General features: G+C 41.2%; 1 protein-coding gene across 2 annotated transcripts; it reads left to right on the forward strand.

Annotated features, from left to right (window-relative positions):
• The first annotated feature begins 118 nt into the window (after nucleotides 1-118).
• On the forward strand, nucleotides 119-19,824 carry IQCB1 (IQ motif containing B1). Of its 2 annotated transcripts, XM_035571197.2 has the most exons (14): nucleotides 119-371; nucleotides 951-1,113; nucleotides 2,738-2,867; nucleotides 3,713-3,754; nucleotides 5,049-5,142; nucleotides 6,206-6,305; nucleotides 6,772-6,944; nucleotides 9,586-9,698; nucleotides 10,797-10,906; nucleotides 15,609-15,751; nucleotides 16,171-16,319; nucleotides 16,781-16,909; nucleotides 17,283-17,439; nucleotides 18,508-19,824. In XM_035571197.2, exons 1-14 carry the CDS (start codon nucleotides 278-280, stop codon nucleotides 18,735-18,737), a joined length of 1,827 nt encoding a protein of 608 aa, XP_035427090.1. In that variant the 5' UTR covers nucleotides 119-277; the 3' UTR covers nucleotides 18,738-19,824. The 2 variants fall into 2 exon arrangements, with proteins under 2 accessions (XP_035427090.1, XP_035427097.1); XM_035571204.2 differs by lacking the exon at nucleotides 3,713-3,754 and having other exon boundaries at nucleotides 131-371.

The raw sequence follows: 19,824 nt of genomic DNA on the forward strand, positions 1-19,824 counted from the left end.
CGCTCTGATTGGCGAAGGGCGGCCGCGACCACGCGGCGGGGAGGAGGGGGGGGAGGTGTGGGGGGGTGCCGCGGGGTCACAGCGGGCGGGGCCGCGCTCCCGCCCCCCTCGTCCCCCCCCCCCCACCGCCGCAGGTGGGGCGGCCCCGCGCGGCGCGTTGGGCGGGAACGGGGCTCCCCTCAGAGCTTCGCCGCCATGTTGGGGGCTCCCCTCGGGGACCCCGCGGCTCCGCTCAGCAGCCCCCAGGCTCCGGGCCGCGGGCCGCCCCCCGCTGCCCATGGCTGCGGTGGACCCCCGGGTGCTGGCCGTAGCCGCCCGAGTCGCTGAGAGCAGGGAGCGGGACGTCCCGGCGCTGCTGCTGGCGTTGAAGGGTAACGGCGCCGCCGCTGAGGGGTGGCAGCGGGGCAGGCCCGCCGCCGCCTCACCGGGCTTGTGAGGCCGTTGCTGGTGGGGCCAGGGCCTCGGGCAGACCTCACTGCTGCCGGGGGGAGCCTGCGTGGCCGGGCCTGAAGGCAGCAGCGCGATGCCCGGCTGCCGTGCGGCTCCCCCCGTCCTTCCTGCCCTTCGCCACCCAGCCGCTGCTCGCAGAAGTGGCAGGGACAAGTCAGGGCCTGTGCTAAATCGGGACGTAATTATAAGGGAGCCGTACGTTTCGCAGCGGTTGTGGTTTTCTCCGACCTAGGAAATTCATACAGATGGGCAGTGTCCCAGATAATGCGTGTCTTACTACTGCATGTGTAACGAGACGATGGAAAGCCAAATACAACTACCCTTCCCAGTTGTCACGGGATCTAACAAACAGATTGTAGCTGTAGGATTGAAAAACACTGAAATATTTTATGCTGTTGGCACTTTTAAAATTACCTCATATTTTGAAAAAGAAAAAATACCCAAATTGCACATCAGAATCTAATGCTTCCCTTTGCTACTCTCGTGCTTTCTTCCCACAGAAATATTAAATTGCCCTTCTTTGGGACGTAAGGAATCCGAAAAAGTTAAGCAAGACATATACTATTATGATCTGACTCGCTACTGCTTGCTTGTCCTTAGACAAGACTACTCTCGAGTGCGTGGAGGCTGGGCTACTGCTGCCCAGCTAGCAGAGATACTGAGGTAAAAAAACTTGCCAATAAGTTTTCTTCTTGTTTTCTTTCTGGCCTTTCATCTTGCTCTTTTTCTTTTGAAGCTGTAATGCGTTGGCTTCCATCCAGAACAAGGCTTGTTGTTCAGGAAAGGCCAGGGTTAAAGTGCAGGGAGCAGTCAAGAGCAGAGGGGTCAGGCATAGCCTAATTGGACCTGTTTAATTCATTCTCATTGTGTTTCATTGAGCTGGGTAAACTGTTTGGTGGGAACAGTTTTTCTGTAGGGTTTACCTTTTCTGTGGTCAGTACTCACATAGGTCTCAGTTTTTGCCAAGCAATTGCTAATTTTGAATTGCAGTTACTTTAAAAAAATCTATTTAGATTGATTTCATCCTGCAAAAATCTGATTGACTCACAGCTTGGCTTGGCTCCATTTAAATATCTATTTTTAAATATCTATTTACATTTTAAACATAATAGAGGGCACAATTCATACAGACTAGAGAGCTTGATGTAGTGATATTGTGAGAATGGCGTGATGAAGTTTATAGCTAGTAAGACAACTTTAAACACCAATCCCCAATGATCCAAACTCAATTTTTAATGTCAGGAAAAATAGTAAGTTTTAAATTTTCTCCAAGTTGTACTTGATTTTGGCTTAACTAGGAAGCAAAATTCTAAGGCGTGAAGCAATTAGGCAACCATCTTTTATTTATGCCATATCTGCAATGTGAATTTTTAATGTGAGGAATTTCACCAAGAGATGCAAGATTTATCACCAGAGTTGCATGAGACTTAAATAATCTCTTATAAGCTACTTCAGTTTGCAGAAAAAAAAACAAACTGAAATTTATTTAGCTGTAAAAATGTTCTTTTACAACTAGTTTAATCTCAACTTTGTGCTTAGAATGTGCTGTCACAGGGCTTAGGTAAGCAGAGCTTTACGTGTACGCATTCACAAAAAGCTAACAAAGATTAGATAAGATGTCAGAAAGCAAAATTCATAAGAAGCTGGGAAAATACTGCCGTTGCACTTGTATCAGCGTGGGGTACAGAACGGAAAATCTTTCCAGTTGTAAAACTTGCAGTTTCTTGTAAACAGCCTTCCAGAAATGACCAACGTGTCTGTGGTGAGTAAAATAAGAAAACTGAGATCTGAAAAACTGATTTCTAGCCCACATGTATTCCCCAGTTAGAGGGAAGTTGTAGACAGACTCACTCAGTTTTTTGTAGTGAGTTATATTTTTATACGTACTTTTGTTGCCTGATCTGGACTGCCTTCATCAGGTTTCCCTTATCACGTTTCTGTTTGCCTTTGCTTTTTTACCTTATGACCACCGGAGCCCTTCCCTAACGTGTGGAACAAGCCTGAACAGATCCTATGAAGCTAAAGGCAAAAGTGCCTTGGATATGTTTTAAACTGAGACGTGCTCTAATAAGTGGTATTATACTTGCTGTCTCCAGCCTGCCGGTGATAGCTCTTCCTTCGGAGGCAGCTACCTCGGAGCTAGTCACAGCAGTTAACTGTTGTTCAGCGCTGAATTGTCCCATTCCAGTGAAGCATTCCTTATCTGATGACATGACCGTTCATTCAAAACTGTTCAAACAGGCCCTTTACTATTCAGTTGTGTTTTTTTTTTTTTTTTCCATTTCAGTCATTGTTGTGTAGGACTAGAGGTGAAAGAAGATCCCGAGGAATTTTACACAGAATTTCTTCCTTCAGCTATAGACAACCTGCTGTTTTTGGGAAGACGCCTGCAAGCACGATTTATCCGAGCAGTCAAGGTATTTAAATTTCATAGTTAAAAGAGCAGAGAATCTCTGCAAGCTTTCCAAGCTCGTGTGTTGTATAAGCAGGATATTATTCTAGGGATGCTGTATTATGAAAATTTATTTTGCAGAAATTCCTTTTTCTTTATGCCTTGGAGCTTTGAAACCGAAATTTGTCATTGTGGAGCGTTCAGTCCGTTACATGTGCCAAAACTAGTTTGTTACCATAAGTTTTTTTTTTAGAGAGTTTTGTTACTGCTTGTCAGAATTTTTAAAGGGGTAGGAGGATTGCAGTTATGTGTAGGACAGAAGAAATAGGACAGCCAGGTAGAGAAAAAAATCCCAGATGTTTTTTCTTACAAAAGGCAGCATCCCAGTCATGGTAGTGTCGTCTTAACTTTGCATATAATTAGTTCAGTCTTTGTAACCGCTTTGTTCTCACTGCTTTACTCAGCTCTACAGAAAAAGAAAGTATGGTTTAGGAAGGCTTAAGACTTTAAGTCGGGTATGTTGACGTTTGTTTTGCAGTAGAACTTCTTCAGTGGAATTGGCAAAAAATTCCAAAAATGCCTACGGCTTCTGAACCAGCATGTCGGGATCCCTAAAGGCAGGCTTTGTGATGTAGTGGATGTGAACACTTTCTCACATTACTCTCCATCTTTGCAGAGAAGAAGGATTTTGCCCTGCTATTTTCCCTCATGTTTTTGAAACATTCAGAGTTCCAGAACAAGCCCCCCAAAATGAAAAAATAAATAACCAATTTCATGGATTCTGATAGTTTCTTTTATTATGCCTGTTTCCCTTTGTATCTCGTTTCCCGTCTCACTGACTTCTTGCACTTGTTTATGGTTTTCCTACAGAGTCTTGTTCAGGACACCACATACACAATCACTTCTCAGAAGGTATCAGCAGAGTGACGTATTTTCTGTTTGTTCAATACTTTGTAAGTGCATTTAGTGCTTAAGAAGTAAGCTTCCTGAATGACATCCCAGGAGACTCGAGTCTTATCTGCAACGTGTAATTTCCCCCACACTTTCTTATTATGTCTCAGCCTACATGCTACTTGAGTCATGCTTGTGGGCAAAGATTACTTTTGAATGCAAATGCAGTCCATATTATAGCTAGTATTTTGGCTTTTAAAACTTGTGGTCTCAAAGGTGACTGGGCAGCCAGACTTGATGCTTGCTCACTGGAACTTGGGAAACCCCACTCTGCCAGTGGAGATTTGCAGTTTATTCTGCCCTCACTTGCTTTCTGTACAAGTCTTTGAAGTCAAGGGAAGTACTTAAATAGCTTTCAGAAACTGATGCGCTGCCAAAACACACAGCAGATAATATTATGCCTTAACTTATTACTGTTATTTCATATCTCTCATTGTCAGTAAGTACCAAATACAGAGCTAAACCATGACTGATGGCTGGGACTTACAGCATAGATCTAGGAATAGACTTTCCAGAGCTTCCCTGGTGGAGGCTCAACAACATGGGAGTTACCACACCCAAGTGCTTTATAATAACATTTATCAGCAGTGTAGTACTGTCAAAAGATGCTTTGCTGTACACACACCAAGATTTTAGATTTCCAGTGGGCTGTGGATCTTACCTGGAATACAGGCTCCAGACTCTGTGTGTGTGTGTGTGTGTTCACATACTGAAACCTGGATTTTTCCTGGTCATTGTGTCCAGTCCAGTGTTAGCACAGCAAGCACAAATACTTTCAGTTTGGTGTTTGCTGCTGTTTCTCCGCCTAGGAGGTGCTTCTGAAACCTCTCCATGCCGGTTCATAGGAACCTTTTCCATTTTAACAATATTTTTGTCCACTTTGTACCTGTGGTTTCTGTGTTTTAGTCATTTTTTTTCCCATTTTGTGATTTAAATCTGTGATGCATTTGTACTAACCTGTCACTTGTTGTCGTAGCCCTACTATGCTATCAAGAATTTTTAAGGACCAAACAAGCCTTTTCTAGTAAGGCTTGTTATCTAGTAAGTTTAGACTTTGTTGACAGATCTCTGGCCTTGAAGGACACGCAGGTTGTTTTTTTGACTGGTTCCTATGGTTTGACCAACCTCATTTGGGAAGTTGATGGAGTTGGCCTCCAAATAGCTGAAGTATACAACCCGCCTGCTGCATCAGGCTGAAGTCCTCAGTGAAGACGCAGACATGTGCTTTTACCTACTTCTCTTCTGTTTTGTTTAGGATGAAGAAAAACAAGATTTTTTACACTGTTTCCAAACAGTAACCGATGCCATCTGCTGGCTGTTTGGTGGGCATATTCAACTAACAAAGCATGGTAAGGGAAAAGTAAACTCATAAAACACTTGAGTATTTGTCTAGAGCAACTACAGGTATCAAGAATCAGTCACAAGCCAATCTGCATCTAGTTTTCCAATTTGGAGTAGGTGTTAAAACAATCTCTTAAAATATTCCATTCAGCAGAAACAGCAATATTTAAATTGGAAAAGATCCAGTAAAGGGGAATATTAAAGAGTTTCTTTTCTAGTCTTTTGGAGACAAACATTAAAAGTCTTCTGTAATTTCCATTTGTAATTATGTTCCTTTAAAAAACAGATTTTTTTTTTTCTGATAAAATACTGTTGCTCTTCTTACCTGTCAGTGGTTAACATATGCAGAAATTTGACCAACGTACATTGCAAGCCCTGATGGGTAGAACTGAAAATGGATTTCTCAATTCGTTGTCATGCCAGAAATTTCTACAAGTATCTGACAAATTTCTCTAGCACTTTTGACCAAAATAAGCTTTCATTTAAACCAGCTTAGCATTGGCACACTGACTTTTAGTTCATAATAAAAAACAGAATTTGTTTTTAACAGAGAACAGCAACTTAAGGATCGTAAGATATGTAGCTAACACACAAATGGCTAGAAAAATTACCAAGTATGTAGTCACTGATATTCTGGAATAAAAAAATTGGTGCTTAAATGACATCAGTGGACTTGCATTAAATGAAACTGGTTTAACCAACTGTCAAGGTTGAAGTGCTTATCTTTTCTGGATATTGTTGCCCCAGTGATAATTCTGCTGCTGTAATAAGAAGCTGGTGCTGGTGTAACAGAGAAGGTTTTAAAGTTTTTATTACATTGCAATGCCAGTGCCTAAGGGATATCCAAAGGCAGAAAAACAGGACGCAACGTGTTTTTTGGATGTTAAAGTAGTTTACTTGTTCCAGTAAGCTTCAGTGTAAAAATTATAAAAGATGGCGTTTGTTACAGAAACAGTATTTGGTTTTACTTGCTATGGCTTATGTTTCATAATAAAGTTTATTTGTTTAATGGTATTTTTAAGTCTGTGGTTCTGATTGCGTGACTTCTTGTTTGTTTTTGTTTTTTTGCAGTACTGCAAAACGATCACTTCCTGCAGTTGCTAGTAACAGACAATGTTGAAACAGCAGTTATAATGATGTCTGTTTTACAGAGTATTTTGGGGGTCAATAGGTTAGTTGTTTTTATTATTACTGATTTTCTGAAGTTTAAATATAAAACTCAGTTCGTTACTGCTTTGTAAAATAGAACATTTCATATACAAGAAGTGTGGCGTTTTTTTCTAGTCTTTGCTGTAGAAGTGGAAAAATTGGCTATTTTCTTTATCCTGTTGTTAAGCTGAGGGAATGGGAATCAGTTGAAACAGTAGGAATGCCTCTGCCACTGAGTCAGTAATACTTGTTTTTTCATTTTAACTGGAATAAATGTGGAAATACCAATTCATTGCAGGAAAAAAAGCAGCATAAAACAAACATAACTGTTCAATTCCTTTTCCTTCCACTGTGGCTCGGATTGCTGGTCCGGCTAGCTGGCTATGTTGACTTGCTGAATCTTGACCTGACATCTGTAATAGGAAGTCACTGTTAAAAAGCTCAGTTTATAACTAATATTTCAATTCTATCCTCCCCTTTCTCTCCAGTTCTGTCTTGCTTCAGGTTGATGAAGAGACCCTTCACTCTGTTTTGGATGAGCTCGTTTATAAGCTTTCATCTACCACCAATCCTGTCATAGGGAATGCTGCTACAAAACTGCTGTTGTTGATAGCGAAATTTTGCAAGCAGCTCCTGAAGTTACTCACAACTCGCTATAAAGGTTTGTAAGCATGCGTGGAACCAATCACTCGGCCTTGCATTCACCTTAAAAATACAAAGGTGGCAGTTACCCAGTGCTCTCCTTGTTCATTAGCCATCTAATACAAGGAAAACTGCAGTGCTGTTTTATTTTCCTTCTCTGTTTGTTTTTGTTGTAATTTAAGGTGCTGCTCCTCTTTCTGTTTCCTAGATTTATTTTCTTCTATGTATTGAGGACTGTGCATGTGGAAACTTGTCTCTTCTAGCGGTAGTTTGGCACCTTCAGCCTGATGGCTTTTACTACTTTCTACACGATGTTCTGTATCTTTTTTTTCTGCGAAGGCTGGATATCAAGAGACCCTCATAGCAGGGTGTCTGTACTGCCTTGGTAAGAGCCGTTTGTCAGACATCTGCTGGTGTGCCAAGCCTCACTAGTCCAGAAGCATGGCAGTTTTACTTCTGCCAACTTCTGATCCTGGCTGTTACGGGTCTGCTTATCTGATAGGCGCGGTTCTGTCACTAAGGAGCTGACTGTCTTTTGACATCCAAGTGATTGGAATGAACTTTTTCCGAGAATTCATGAAATGAGTTTTGTTTTGTATTGATGCTTTTAGATGAAGAGACTGAGCGTGCATGTAATTTAACTTACTCTATGTTCTTCATTATGTAATATAGTATCCCATTTAACGTTTCTGTCTCTAGCCTAGCAGAGAGCTCCAGGAAACACCTTTATCTTCTGCTGTTGTGTCCATGGAGACTAGGGAAAAGGATTTGATGTTTGCCAAGTCTCTTATATCCTGGTTATTACTGATGGTCAAAACCACTTTTGTGCAGCCTCTGTTCTTTTGAGAAAAGGGTAATAAGAGGTGGTTATGCCAGACAAAAAGGCGCAATTCACCTTTTTACAGTTGTGCCAACTACTCGTTAGGCAGCACCAGCTAGATAAATTCCTGGATCAGATGGGTAGCTTTGGCACTTCATTGCCTACAGAATTGAGACAGGGCTTCCTTGCGGCATGAAACAAAGTGTGATGTGCCTAAGGCTGGCAGCGTGTTGTGGATTCTTGTGAAGCTGCTGCGATGATCTGACCATCCCAGTTGTAGAACACTTGTTTGTCTAAAGAGGTGCAGGTCTCCATCAAAGAACTACGTTTCAGGGGTTATGCTACTTTATTTTGCTTGGAATCGACAAAGTGCCCATTCATTTAGAGGCTCTTGATCTTCTGTATATATTTCCTGTTTCCGCTAAGGAAAAAAAAAAAAGCCCTCTTTTTCTTTTTGTTAGAGTCCGTATGTTAGCTTTCTCTGAGGCTTTGAAATCTTGTAGATGGTTTGAAGAACAGCAGCTGCAAAGAAAGTATTCCAGCATTTCCACCACCCGGCCATCTCGTTGAAGTAGCTTGGCTTCACAGTGGTTCAGAGCTGTTGCTGGTATGAGGTGCTTCAATGTAAGCTTTCTGTCAGTAATGGCAAAGTGCTAGAATGAGGAAATACCCTAAATCTCCCAACTCCAAGCCCAGCACGGTCTTTACATCAGGATTGCAGGAGGGCCTGGTCTTTTTATCTGCATGGGAGGACACATCTTAGAGGCATGCTTGTCAGTGGCTGGAAGGGGCACATGGCTATGTAGCCCGTGCAGAAACTGGCAAATGGGTCGTGTCAGACCTACAGGACTTCTGTGAGGGAACTGCTTTGTGTAGTTACGTGGTTTTTCAGGGTTCAGGCAGGTTTAAGGCAGCGACTGACTCCGTTTGTAGTCTCAAGCATGTCTCTCCTCACATGTTTAACCATCATCGTTGTTCCAAAATGGTGCATGCCGGCTAGAACAGAGGTGCCGCTTTTGTTGGTATGAAGGACTTCATGGTCCATATGTGATCCTGTAAGTGCACACGATGGATTATTTCTTGGAGTTGCCCAGTATGTGAATATGCTTACAGACAGTGATTTGAAGATAGAACTTGTTTGAATCTGCAGTTCTTCAGGAGCCTTTCTATATAAGTGTCTACTTCCCGTCTTCCTTCCTTTCCCCTCCAACTCCGCAGAACTCTCAAGCTCTGGGATTTGTCTGATAGAGATCTAAAAAAACCACGTGTTACTGTCTGTTCTGTGTCCTGTGCACAGCACAGGGAGCGTGTGTGTTGTGAGGAGAGCACAAGTGTGCTTTGTAGCTATTGTGCACCAAAAAAGCCATTTTGTGTCAGGGATTGGAAACTCATGTACCCACAGTGAGATTATGCTGTACAAATAAGACATCAAAGAATTCTGGTCATAAGTAAATAGATTTTATTATGAAAAATATGAAAGCAGTGCTCGTGAAACCTGGCACTTGTGTAATGTTTACCATCCTTTTAGGACCTCACAGTGACTTACGGATAAGACACTGAAGGTACGTGGATAATTTAACTGCCGGTTATGTAGACACAATAGGTAGTGACTTGGAGATACAAAACTACAGTCACTGTAGAATACTTTTCTGTGATGATTGGAGCACCAGTTCTTCATTGATAACGTGTAAACCCAAAAATGAGAGATTGTGTTCATCTTCAACCTAGTCTTCCTTTACACATAGAATCAGATTTATTTTTTTTAATTTGAAAATTGTTAGTTTGAAAGCCTCAAAAGAAAAATTTGCCTTAGCAGTATTGCATGCTTCTTCTCTCTTAGGATTGAAAGTGCTTTTAAGTAAACAGTGGACTGGCAAAGGATTTGACAGGGATCTCAGTCAACTTTTGGACTTGCTATACTTGGAACAATCCAGTGGAAAAAGGGAAATGCAGGTGCTGAATTTTAATGAGACTTTCCTATGTGAAATCCTAGTTATGTGTAATTTATATATGTCTAGAAAGCATTTACTATATTGGTTTGTCTAAGCTTTTCAAAGCGTGTGCTATTTTTTTCATTGTATCAATGGATTTTTAAAATTTCCTATATATTCTTTTTTTTGCGTCTTTCATTTTTTAAGACCTCAAGAAATTGTCCAGTTATTAAGGTATGGGATTATTGGGACTGTGACTTGAGAGTTTGGCTTTTTTTTTTCCAGATTCACAAAGTAGTATGATTTCTTACAGGTGATTTAGTTTTGTTAACTATAAACTAAAAACAGTTGTATCCGCTCATCTCACATCAGTGTTACAAATTTAGGTTTCTGAAGTCTTGGGAGCATTCAGGTAGAATTAAAAGTCATGTAGTGAAAACATTCGGTAAAAACACCTTCTGTGCTGTGTTCCCAATAAAAGAGTGGATGTGTGTTTTAGGAACTTACCAAAAATTTACATGCAGGTTTTTCAGAGACAGTACTTCAAAGGAAATCAGAGTTATGTTTGTAGAGACCTGCTTTCACCTTAAACACAGCAGGGTGTTTGTTTTGTGTGTTGCTTTGTTTTCCCCTGAAAAAATAGCATTTAAGAATATAATTTCTTTTCGTGTTTGTTGTGACTGATGATCATCCTGCAAAAGTAAAAATTTTCCTGCTATTAGTTCTCCAAACTTGTCTTTCTATCCTGTCTAGTGTAGGTATTTTGATCGAATCAGTACTTGAAATATCAAGTGCTTCAGACACTTAAAATTCAAATTTCTAATATTACTTAATGTAGATAATATACATTTTATATTTGTGCTGTGAATGCATTTGTTTATCAAAGAGAGCATTGATCCAGATGATCAGATTAGCTGCCTTTGGAGCTCATACAGGATTTGCGATGATAATTGTCTTTAGGACCTTAACTGCCCTGCACCATTACAAATATTGTGCATTTCGGTGCATTGGAAAACTGTTTTTTGGCCAAACATTGAGGTTGATCCAAATAGGCAAGCAGTAGTAGTGTGTTTTTATATGCAAAGAAAATATTGTACTAACTATTTTTTATAAATTTCAGAGGCAGCGTCAAGCAGCTTGTATAATCCAGGCTGCGTGGAGGGGATTTCAGACAAGAAAAAGGCTGAAGAAACTACCCCAAGCAGTGACCATTTTACAGAGGAGCTTCAGGTAAACAGCATAGCTTTATAAAAAGCACTCAAGAGAATAGACTAATAAGGTTTGGTTTGGTTTTTCTCAGGTCAGAATTCTTCCATTAGAGCTCGTGGGAATATTCCTTGTTACAGCTCTTGACCACTGCCTCTTGTCCTTTTTATGTTTGCCTCTAAGAATCTGGCTCTATCTTCTTTGTAACCCTTCCCGTAGTTAGTGAAAGACAAAAAATGGATTTCCCTTCCTTTGCGCTAAAAAAAGAAGCATCTCTCCACCTGGCCTTGTATACTGAATGCTTCGTATCCCTGTCTCCATCTGGACAGTCCCTGTCCCTCCAGTTTGTCAATATATCTGTCTTCTACTGGGTGGCCCAGTAAAGTATGGGCAGTATTCCAGGTGTGCCCTCCAGAGCGTTGAGCAAAGTGAAATAATTTTCTATGACTTGCTGCCTCTGCTTTTGCTAGTGCAGCCCACAATGCAGCTAGCTTGTGTTACTGCAAGGGCACGCTACTGGCTCGTCTTCAACTTGCCATCTACCAGGACCCCAGGTTCTTTTCATGGGAGCTGCTGCCCAGGTAGTCAGTGCCCAACCTGTGTGATTCATGAGGCTATTTTGTCCCAAGTGTAGGACTTTCCACTTGAACTTCATGTGGTTTCTGTTGACCCATTTTCTATGTCCGTGGAGTTTCCTTTGAGCGTCAGCCCTGCCCTGCAGCGTATGGAAGACTAATGACAGCCTTGCTAAAGTCAAGGTAAATGACACCCAGTGCTCTCCCCTCATCCACAGAGCCACTCAGCTCATCACAGGAGGCCATCAGGTTGGTCAAACGTGATTTGCCTGTGATAAATCTGTGCTGGCTGTTCCTGTTTGCTTCCTGTCCTTCCTGTGCCTGGGGAGAGCTTCTCTGTGGATTTTTTCCTGTATCCCAGAGAACGTTTGGGTTGGCCAAGAAGTCCTCCATCTTGAAGATGCCTTTTTCCAGTCAGCTGTATTTTCTGAAACATAAAAGTAATGTAATGCCAATATGAACTATTTCACTGCAGATTCTTTTAGCAAAAAGATCCAAACAGTGTGCTTTTCCAGCAGTACCAAGCCGCCACTTCTGGTGCCAAAAGCTCCAACTGTCCCTTTCCCAGCTGCCAACCTTTTTCTCCATGAAAAAAACTCATACTTCTGTGATTGATTTGTATGTTTTCTGTGTAAAAATATATGGCATGTGGAAAACTGCAAGTGTGGGACAGTGCAGCACTGGATTGCAGTAAATAGCCCTAGAAGATGATGTACTGTTGGCAGAACAATTAACTGGTTCACAGCTAACTTACAAAATTCCATCATAAATTAAATGTGGAACTGTCCTGGAGTTTAATGTCATGGCAGAGTGCTGCAGAAACCATGGACTAAAGTGCTTGCTCAGTATGCCACTTGTAAGACCTTGTTCTCAATTAATATTTGAAAGCTTTGACTCTCGGAAGTGGGGTCAATTCAGTGACCTAGAAATAGCATCTTCTGACTTTGGAGTAGCACAGAAGAATGAAGCTACATAAAAAATGCATATGTTACTTGAAGTATGATTTCAGTAACTTCAGCACATATTAGGCAAACTCTTTTCAGAAGTCTAGCGTGAATTTTAACATAGGTTAAGGGATCTAAGTCAAGACAGACTCCACAGCAGGTTTAATTCAATCTTTTTTATTGTACATGGTAAGCACTACCTTGTCAAGACTAGATCTTACAAATCAGATAGTCAAATCACTTTGTATTATCACCAAGGTGTTAGAAAGCAGACAGCTGTGGTTTGTCTAGACTGGTATTAAGAAGATACTGGGCTCTCTGGGGTGTAATCTTCAAGTTCAGGAAGATTCGCAGGGGGATGCAAGTTATCCACTGAGGACCACTAACCACTTCAGCTTCTGTGCTGTATACTAAGAATACCATCCTTGTGACCGCTTTCTACTGCACCATACATACACTTTGAGCCAGTATTTCTGCCCCCATCAGGCACCTTGCAAGCCTGCCAGCCAAAATTTGCAGCCCAGAAAAATTGCGTGACGGGATAAGGCGTGACATGCTAACGCAGAAGGGAGAGGGTGGCGAGGCTACCAGCAGTCAACTAGCTGCTTAACATTCTTGTGTCATGTTCTCACTATTGCAAGCATTAGTGCGTGCCTCTTAAATAAGTAGTTCTTGAATGTGTTTGTTTAACATGGAAAAGAATGGAAATGTATTAATATTTTTACAGTTGTGTGTTCGTGGCCCAGTCAGTCCCATTGTACTGAGTACAATATAGTAACTGTACAGCTCCAGTGGTTTTTTTTCTTTCTAGGCCAAAGCTGCAGGTAGCATTATGATGAAAAATAAAAATAGTGTTTGGAGTGCTGTGAGCATGACTTTAGAAAACCTTTCAAGAGGCCTTTGGAATTTTTAAGTCGGTGTTTGGTTATATACATGGATTTGTTTTAGGATAAGTACATTTAAACACTGCTGAAGCTCCAGACTTGGCTTACCTGCAGCTGCAGTAGAAGATCTTAAACTCTACAAGTTACATACCTCTGAAATGCTGTGGTTTCAGAAATGTCTCCTCAGTGACTATTAAAGCTTGCAGTCTCTCCTTGAAGCTAGTTCCCTTTTATGTAACTAATTGTAGAACTGTTAAAATGGCAATAATTGGTATTAATCATGCCTCATAAATCAAACAATTGCATGTATGTGTATATATATTTATATGTATGTGCATATATACACATAGATGATCAGAGGGAGGTTAATTTGTGCTATGAACTGCTGAAGGAAGCTTGGGTCTTAGTCTCTGTGTGTTTTACTTCTGTTCAGAGGCATTTCCCTGTCAATGTGATCTTGTGGAAACCAATTATTTATTATTTTTATTTATTTATTATTGGGAGAAGCAGAGAATGAAGAAGAATGTGTATTTTACAGACTACATGGGAAATAAAAATTTAAATACCTGACAGACATTGTTGGTAGTTTCACAGGTGCACATCTGAGAAGTTCATAACACATGCTTGTTGTTTCCTGCCTAGTGGAGCTGAGAAGTTTCTGAGGAAAAGTATTAATAGTTTTATCAAGAAAATGGCATCAAAAGGCCTGTTTGATCCTGTGGCATCGTTCAGCTTAGAAGCATAGTATTGCCTTCTAGGATTAAAAATGCAAAGGTTTACAATTCTAGTTTACAGAAATACGTGGGCTGAAAACCTTGAGACCCTTCTGATGTAGTCACATGCATCGCGATCTGTCTCTGTAGGTAGATGTGTGGGCACACTTCAAGTCTGCATTACTGTCATGAAAGGATTATGGTCTTTTAGATCGTGGTAGAGGCTGTTTATCAGTTTGGGCCAGATCTTTAGATCCAGAGCATTTCTTTTACAAAACAGCTTCCATCCTGTTTTCCACCACCCAGTTACAGAGACTAAGGAGGAACTGTAGTTGTTGGAAAAATTACCAGTAAATTTATGTTAGTGCTGGGAAGCGTGCAGACACCTGAATAGTAAGTACTGTGAGTCTACAGGTATGTGACATGCAGCCGTACCAGAATTGCTGGGCACTAATGGTGGTTGCTGCCTTTTTTAACCCTTCCTGTCCCTCCTTATGCCTGTGCTCTACATATTCCCCTTTCCTAGTGCTTAAGACCTCTTTCATTGTACCCACAGAAGTACTAGAGATGAGCAGAACTCTCAGCTGTTGGCCCAGTGGGCGTACCGGGGTCCTGATCAGGCAGCTGATATTGCTGTGACAGAAAGAGTCGCGTCATTACCTCATCATGGGGTGAACTTGTAAAGTCTCGAGCGTTATGCTGCTCACGAGGTCAGGTCCACTGGACAACAAAGGGTCGTGAAGAAGAAAGAGCCCTATCTTACAGCTCCTCCAGCTTCACTGAGGCCAAGTCCATGTGGTCTCAGTGATTATTAGTATAGACACATGAGCCTATTTAGCGTTAATATATTAATTGGTATACTAATGTTGGTATACCTGTTACTGGCTTGAACGCTTAAGGGCCAGTTACAGACTTTTCAGTTGTCTCATCTGGGAAACAATTGCTGGGGCTTTTCCAATGCCAAGCACAGTAGGGCAACATCCTAACGTGAGATTACAACAACTGGTACAGACCAAGAAGAATTTGCAAGAAAATCCTTTCTTAAGAGTTCTGTTAATAAAGTTGATGGAGAAAATGTGTCAATCTGTATTTCCTGGAGGAAAAAAAGAAAATAATAATTAAAAAAGTGAAACTCAACAACCAACATTCTGATCTACTTTAGCAGCCTGTACAAAAACAATAATATGTATTATGGAAAGCAGGTGCCATGCATGCTGATGGATGTACTGGAAAAGATGCATGCTGGAGCAGATGCTTAATGTTGCTTTACTTCTTCCCCATATGATGGAAACAAAACAGTTGTTCTAGTTCATGTTAGCTGTGGATGTCCCACCTGAAGCATTGCTCTTTCAGCGTCCTTAGAGCTGTACCCTAAGTAAAAATACATCTTTTGATTTGGTAACAAATTGGGTGTCTGGCTCAGAATTTTCCTGCTTATAGATAGTGTGGTAATTTTTTAGCTTGCAGGTAAGGTAACATCTCATTGCTTGGGTTGGTCCTGCAGCCAGCAGCTGGCATGGCAGCTGCTGGCCCATTCAACATAAAGAGAAAGAGGGATTTTTAAGAAATGTACAACTTAAGGTAATTGTTAATATTTTTGTGTATTGCAGGGCTAAACGAGAACAGGAGCGGCATCATTTAGAAAAACAGAAGGAAGATGAAGCCCTAAAGCTGCAAATGCAACTTCAGAGACAGAGGGCCATGAGACTCTTCCATGAAAGACAGCTGGCCTTACTGGAAATAATCCATGCAAGTATGATGTCTATTAAAGTATATCAAAAGATTAAACTGTCTGGGTCTCCTTAAGAACATTTTCCCCAAATGTATTTCCTAATCTTGCATGTCTGTTTGCAGTGTAGTTTTACCATCTCTTCTCCTGACCTGATTATCTGACAGAGAAGGTGTTAATTCTTCAAGGGCTCAGTAACTACTGATTGACATCTGCTGCCTTCAAAATGGTACAGCAGAAAAGGAGACCCTATATATAAAAAGCTCCATTGCAGCTACAAGTCTTCTCTGAGTAGTCTACAGCTACTGGGCCTTTGATGAGGAGGGATTTTTAACTGAGAAAAAAGCTGGCGTTTTGATATTATCGAGTTTAAGGATTAAAAATGTAAATTACTGAGAGATCACAAGCCATGACCTTATATTGGGTTTTTCTCACATTTGTAGGTCAGGTAAATAAGCACATGCAGGAAATGGAGGTAAAGTCAGCATTAACTATCCAGAGATTCTGGAGAGGGTATAGAGCAAGAAGAAGTTTTCATCAGCAGAGACAATCTCTTAAGGAGTATAAAGCAGCTGTCATCATTCAGAGAGCAGTAAGTATATAAACCTTGTTCTAACGTTAGGTAGGACAGCACCTTATAGCGATGCCTCAAAAAGATCGTTTTATTTACTTTTCTTAATGTTGATTTAGCCATAATTTATTCAAAAATTAGTCAGAGGATGATAGATTCTATAGCCCCAAATTGCTTAGAGGGGTCGAATCCTGCCTAAGATAAAAAGTATGCTACAACCTTCTAACTAAAATACAAGAGCTGCCACTTTGAAACCAAGAGTTGGGATTTCACCACACCACAGGTAAGTCAGTAATTTATTATGAGCATTTTAACATTACTTATCATCCATGCTGGCCATTGTATGTTGCCTTTTCAGTATTGTAGCTAAAGTTACGCTTTAACAGATACAGTGCTGAGACTTTTTTTTTCCACTGACTGATTACAAAGTGAGACAAACTTATTGCCTGTGATTCCTGTATTTTTGTATGTTCTTTGCAAAGGCTTGCAAATTCTTGGAAAAACAAAGAAGTAAAAGACCTCTATCTCCTTGGAAAGATCCCAAAGGACTGACTGATGAGCAGAGACTGGCTTTACAGCAGAAGGTGGATGACTACATCAAATTGCATCCGGTCTGTTTCTTAGTCATTTCATCATTTCCATTAATGATGCAATGTAAAATACTGTTGGGATGAAGTATATTCAACTTCATAAACTCTGATCAAGATAATCCTTGTGAGGTATGCATATATTAACCCTGCTTGTTTGAGAGCAAGGTACTAGGATACTGGGGACTTTAACTGCTAATCGAATAAGAGTCACAGCAAAACTGTAACCGGAAAGTCACATGTACGTGATGATGGATAGCTTTGGAGGGAACTTCAGAGGAAGCAAAATGATTAAGTTAACAATTAACAGCATTTGCATTCCTTTGGACACTAGTCTGTCCCCAAAAGATTTAAAATAACCAGCTTGTAATGGTAACAAACTGTTATTTTCCTCCAGGCTTCCCAAATGTCAGAAGAAATGAGTAAAGAATTACATATGCAGGCCCAGGAAAAGCTGGCACAGTTCATGTTGAGGAGCAAATTGGATCAGAGAGCAGCGCAGCGGAGAGAGACGTTACTGGCTCAGGTCAACACTGATGTGGAGCTGCTAATGAGTACGTGACTGCTCTGGTCATAATTTTAATTACCATTTGGATTAAGCTAATTTAAAGAGAAAATTAAAGGGAACAGTGGTAGAGTCTTATTTCAAAACTGAAATATCTTTCTTGCTTTGCCATATGCTTTATCGTGAGATTTTTCAGGCTTTGCTAAAAATCATACAGGTACTGCTGTAGGTTAAGTATTATATACCTGCTTTTCAGGGAGCATCTTATTTTAGTGCAGAATTTTTTTTCTGGTATGTTCACAAGAAAAGCAATGGCCTTGTAAAAGGCATTACAGTTTCTAAAGGGATCTTGCACAACTTCTTCCTCTACATTTTTGTTTTATTCTGTTTTCTTGTTTTCCCCAGATGAAGAGGGAAACCTTTGAGCTATGAATTTTGAGTCAGGTCTTTATTTTGACTAGCCTGGCTTTATTTGAAATAGAATTCAGTGTGTTGCTAGCTAAATTCCAGACAAATAGTTTGGAGTGAAAGAGCGAGAATAGCAAACTGCAGCCACCAGAGAGCACCCAAGCAGGACAAAATTCAGCAAGTTACTGAATTCCATGACTTAGCCTGTCACATGGTGTGTCACTGCAGCTCATTGCTCCCTCAACGGGCAAATCAGCAGCGCACTCCCACGTTTTGCCGGGGCCCCCAGGCAGGGAATACGCAGTGCTGCTGCTGCGCCAGGGCTGTGGAAATGCTACACTGATGTCACCCTGCGCCAGGAGCGCTGATCCAGCAGTAGCAGCCAGGAGCTCTTATTTCTCCTAGGTCACAGTTTCACAAGAAGTCGACTTGGTGTACAGCACTACTGCCCTGAACGAAGTAGTCCTGCTTTCCACCCTTACTTTCTCTCCCCTTGTTCTGCATTTATTTTTTCAGGTTAGCCTTAATTTGGATTGCTTCTCCAGTCTTGGTTTATCACGCAGCCATGAAATTGTAATGCCAGCAAGGGAAAAGGAGTGGCTAGGACAGTAGGAGGTGGGGGAGTAGCGATCCTTCTTTTTTGTTTAAAATACTCATAAAACTGCAGCATAAGAAACAAAACAGAAAACTTTTCTCCTTGTTCCTACAGATGCTCCACGGTTAGCAGAGACCACAGAAAAAGATCTTGCTGTCTTTATGAGTCGGTCAGTCCCTGTAGCTACCAAGGCCAAACAGTCCCACAACGCTATGCTGAAGTATGCTCGCTGGCCGTGGTGGAAGAAGCTTGGAGATGAGTTTGTGGAGGATGATGTCATTCCTGACGATGCCCTGAATGCAGAACTTGGAAGTCTGTTTATTGGTGGAAGGAAATCCTATTAGCTATTGGTGGAAGCTAATCCATTTACAGGCAAAAGTATCTGTTACTCATCCAGATGCATACCTTGCACTGTGCGTTCACTTGCATGTGTTTTTAAGGAAGGAAAATACTTGAATTCGAAGACAAAGCACTGAAAGAGACCAAGGCCATATTTTAGTGCATTTTACTAACGTTATTGAGAATCTTTTCCAGTGAACTTGCAATAAAATCCTATTGATTGTGCTGTTACAAAGAGGATTTAGATACTGTAGTTGTAAATTAGGATATTTTATAACTTACATTGCTTTGAAAGCAAGTGTGTAACTTTTGGCTTTCGACTTATTATTTGAATCACTCCATTGTGAAAGCCTGGGCTTTTATAGCAAAATGTTTTATCAGGTGATGTGCTTCAAGATAAAGATGGGTTTGGAACAAACCAAGACGTCAGTAAGAAGCCAAGCAAGCACTTAAGCAGGCTGGGTGCTTCTGGCAGGGTGGAACAGCTAACTCCAGTCAGCACAAGCAAAGCTTTGTCTGAGGAACCTCCACCTCTTGCTTGGGAACAAGTGGAAAAAGCAAGGGGATGAAAAAAAAATTCTTAGATCATACGTATTTTCCTTTAAAAACATGCAGTTACTTCCACAGCCAGTATGCTGCGTTGCATCGTGGTTGCAGTCCAGACAGTTGCACGGGCTCCTAGCCTCAGCACGGCCACTTGCACCATCAGCTTCACCTCAAACCATGAAGACAGTGTTAAATCCGGAAAGGTCTCCAGCACAGTCACTGTGACCTGGTCCACAGTAAAAACCTCCAGCCAGAGGCTGCTGCTTATCGATCTGCGTAGAAAGAAAGGAGAACACGAGGCTGCGGTAGTGCCTGCGCTATTAATAAAGGTATCTATTAGGTGAGAGACGCAGGGAGTCTTAAGAGTTAGATGTACCAAACTGCAGAGGAAGGAAAGCACGGTGATGTCTGCCGGTTGTATGTGGGCAGCAGTACTACTTCAGCATGTTTGATTTCCATCTTCTCTAGAAGATTTTGTGTTTTAATTTTGGTGATGAATGGAAAACAAATAAATAGAAATATTGGGCAGAAGCCCAAGGCCATTCA

Source organism: Cygnus atratus, chromosome 6 (genome assembly GCF_013377495.2).
Source record: "Cygnus atratus isolate AKBS03 ecotype Queensland, Australia chromosome 6, CAtr_DNAZoo_HiC_assembly, whole genome shotgun sequence".
Lineage (NCBI taxonomy): Eukaryota > Metazoa > Chordata > Aves > Anseriformes > Anatidae > Cygnus > Cygnus atratus.

Excerpts from the sequence above, each read along its gene's own strand:
- IQCB1 (XM_035571197.2), top strand. The coding sequence starts at position 278 with ATGGCTGCGGTGGACCCCCGGGTGCTGGCCGTAGCCGCCCGAGTCGCT. Across the intron at positions 1,114-2,737 it reads CAGCTAGCAGAGATACTGAG|TCATTGTTGTGTAGGACTAG; the intron begins GTAAAAAAACTT and ends TTTCCATTTCAG. Across the intron at positions 10,907-15,608 it reads ATTTTACAGAGGAGCTTCAG|GGCTAAACGAGAACAGGAGC; the intron begins GTAAACAGCATA and ends TGTGTATTGCAG.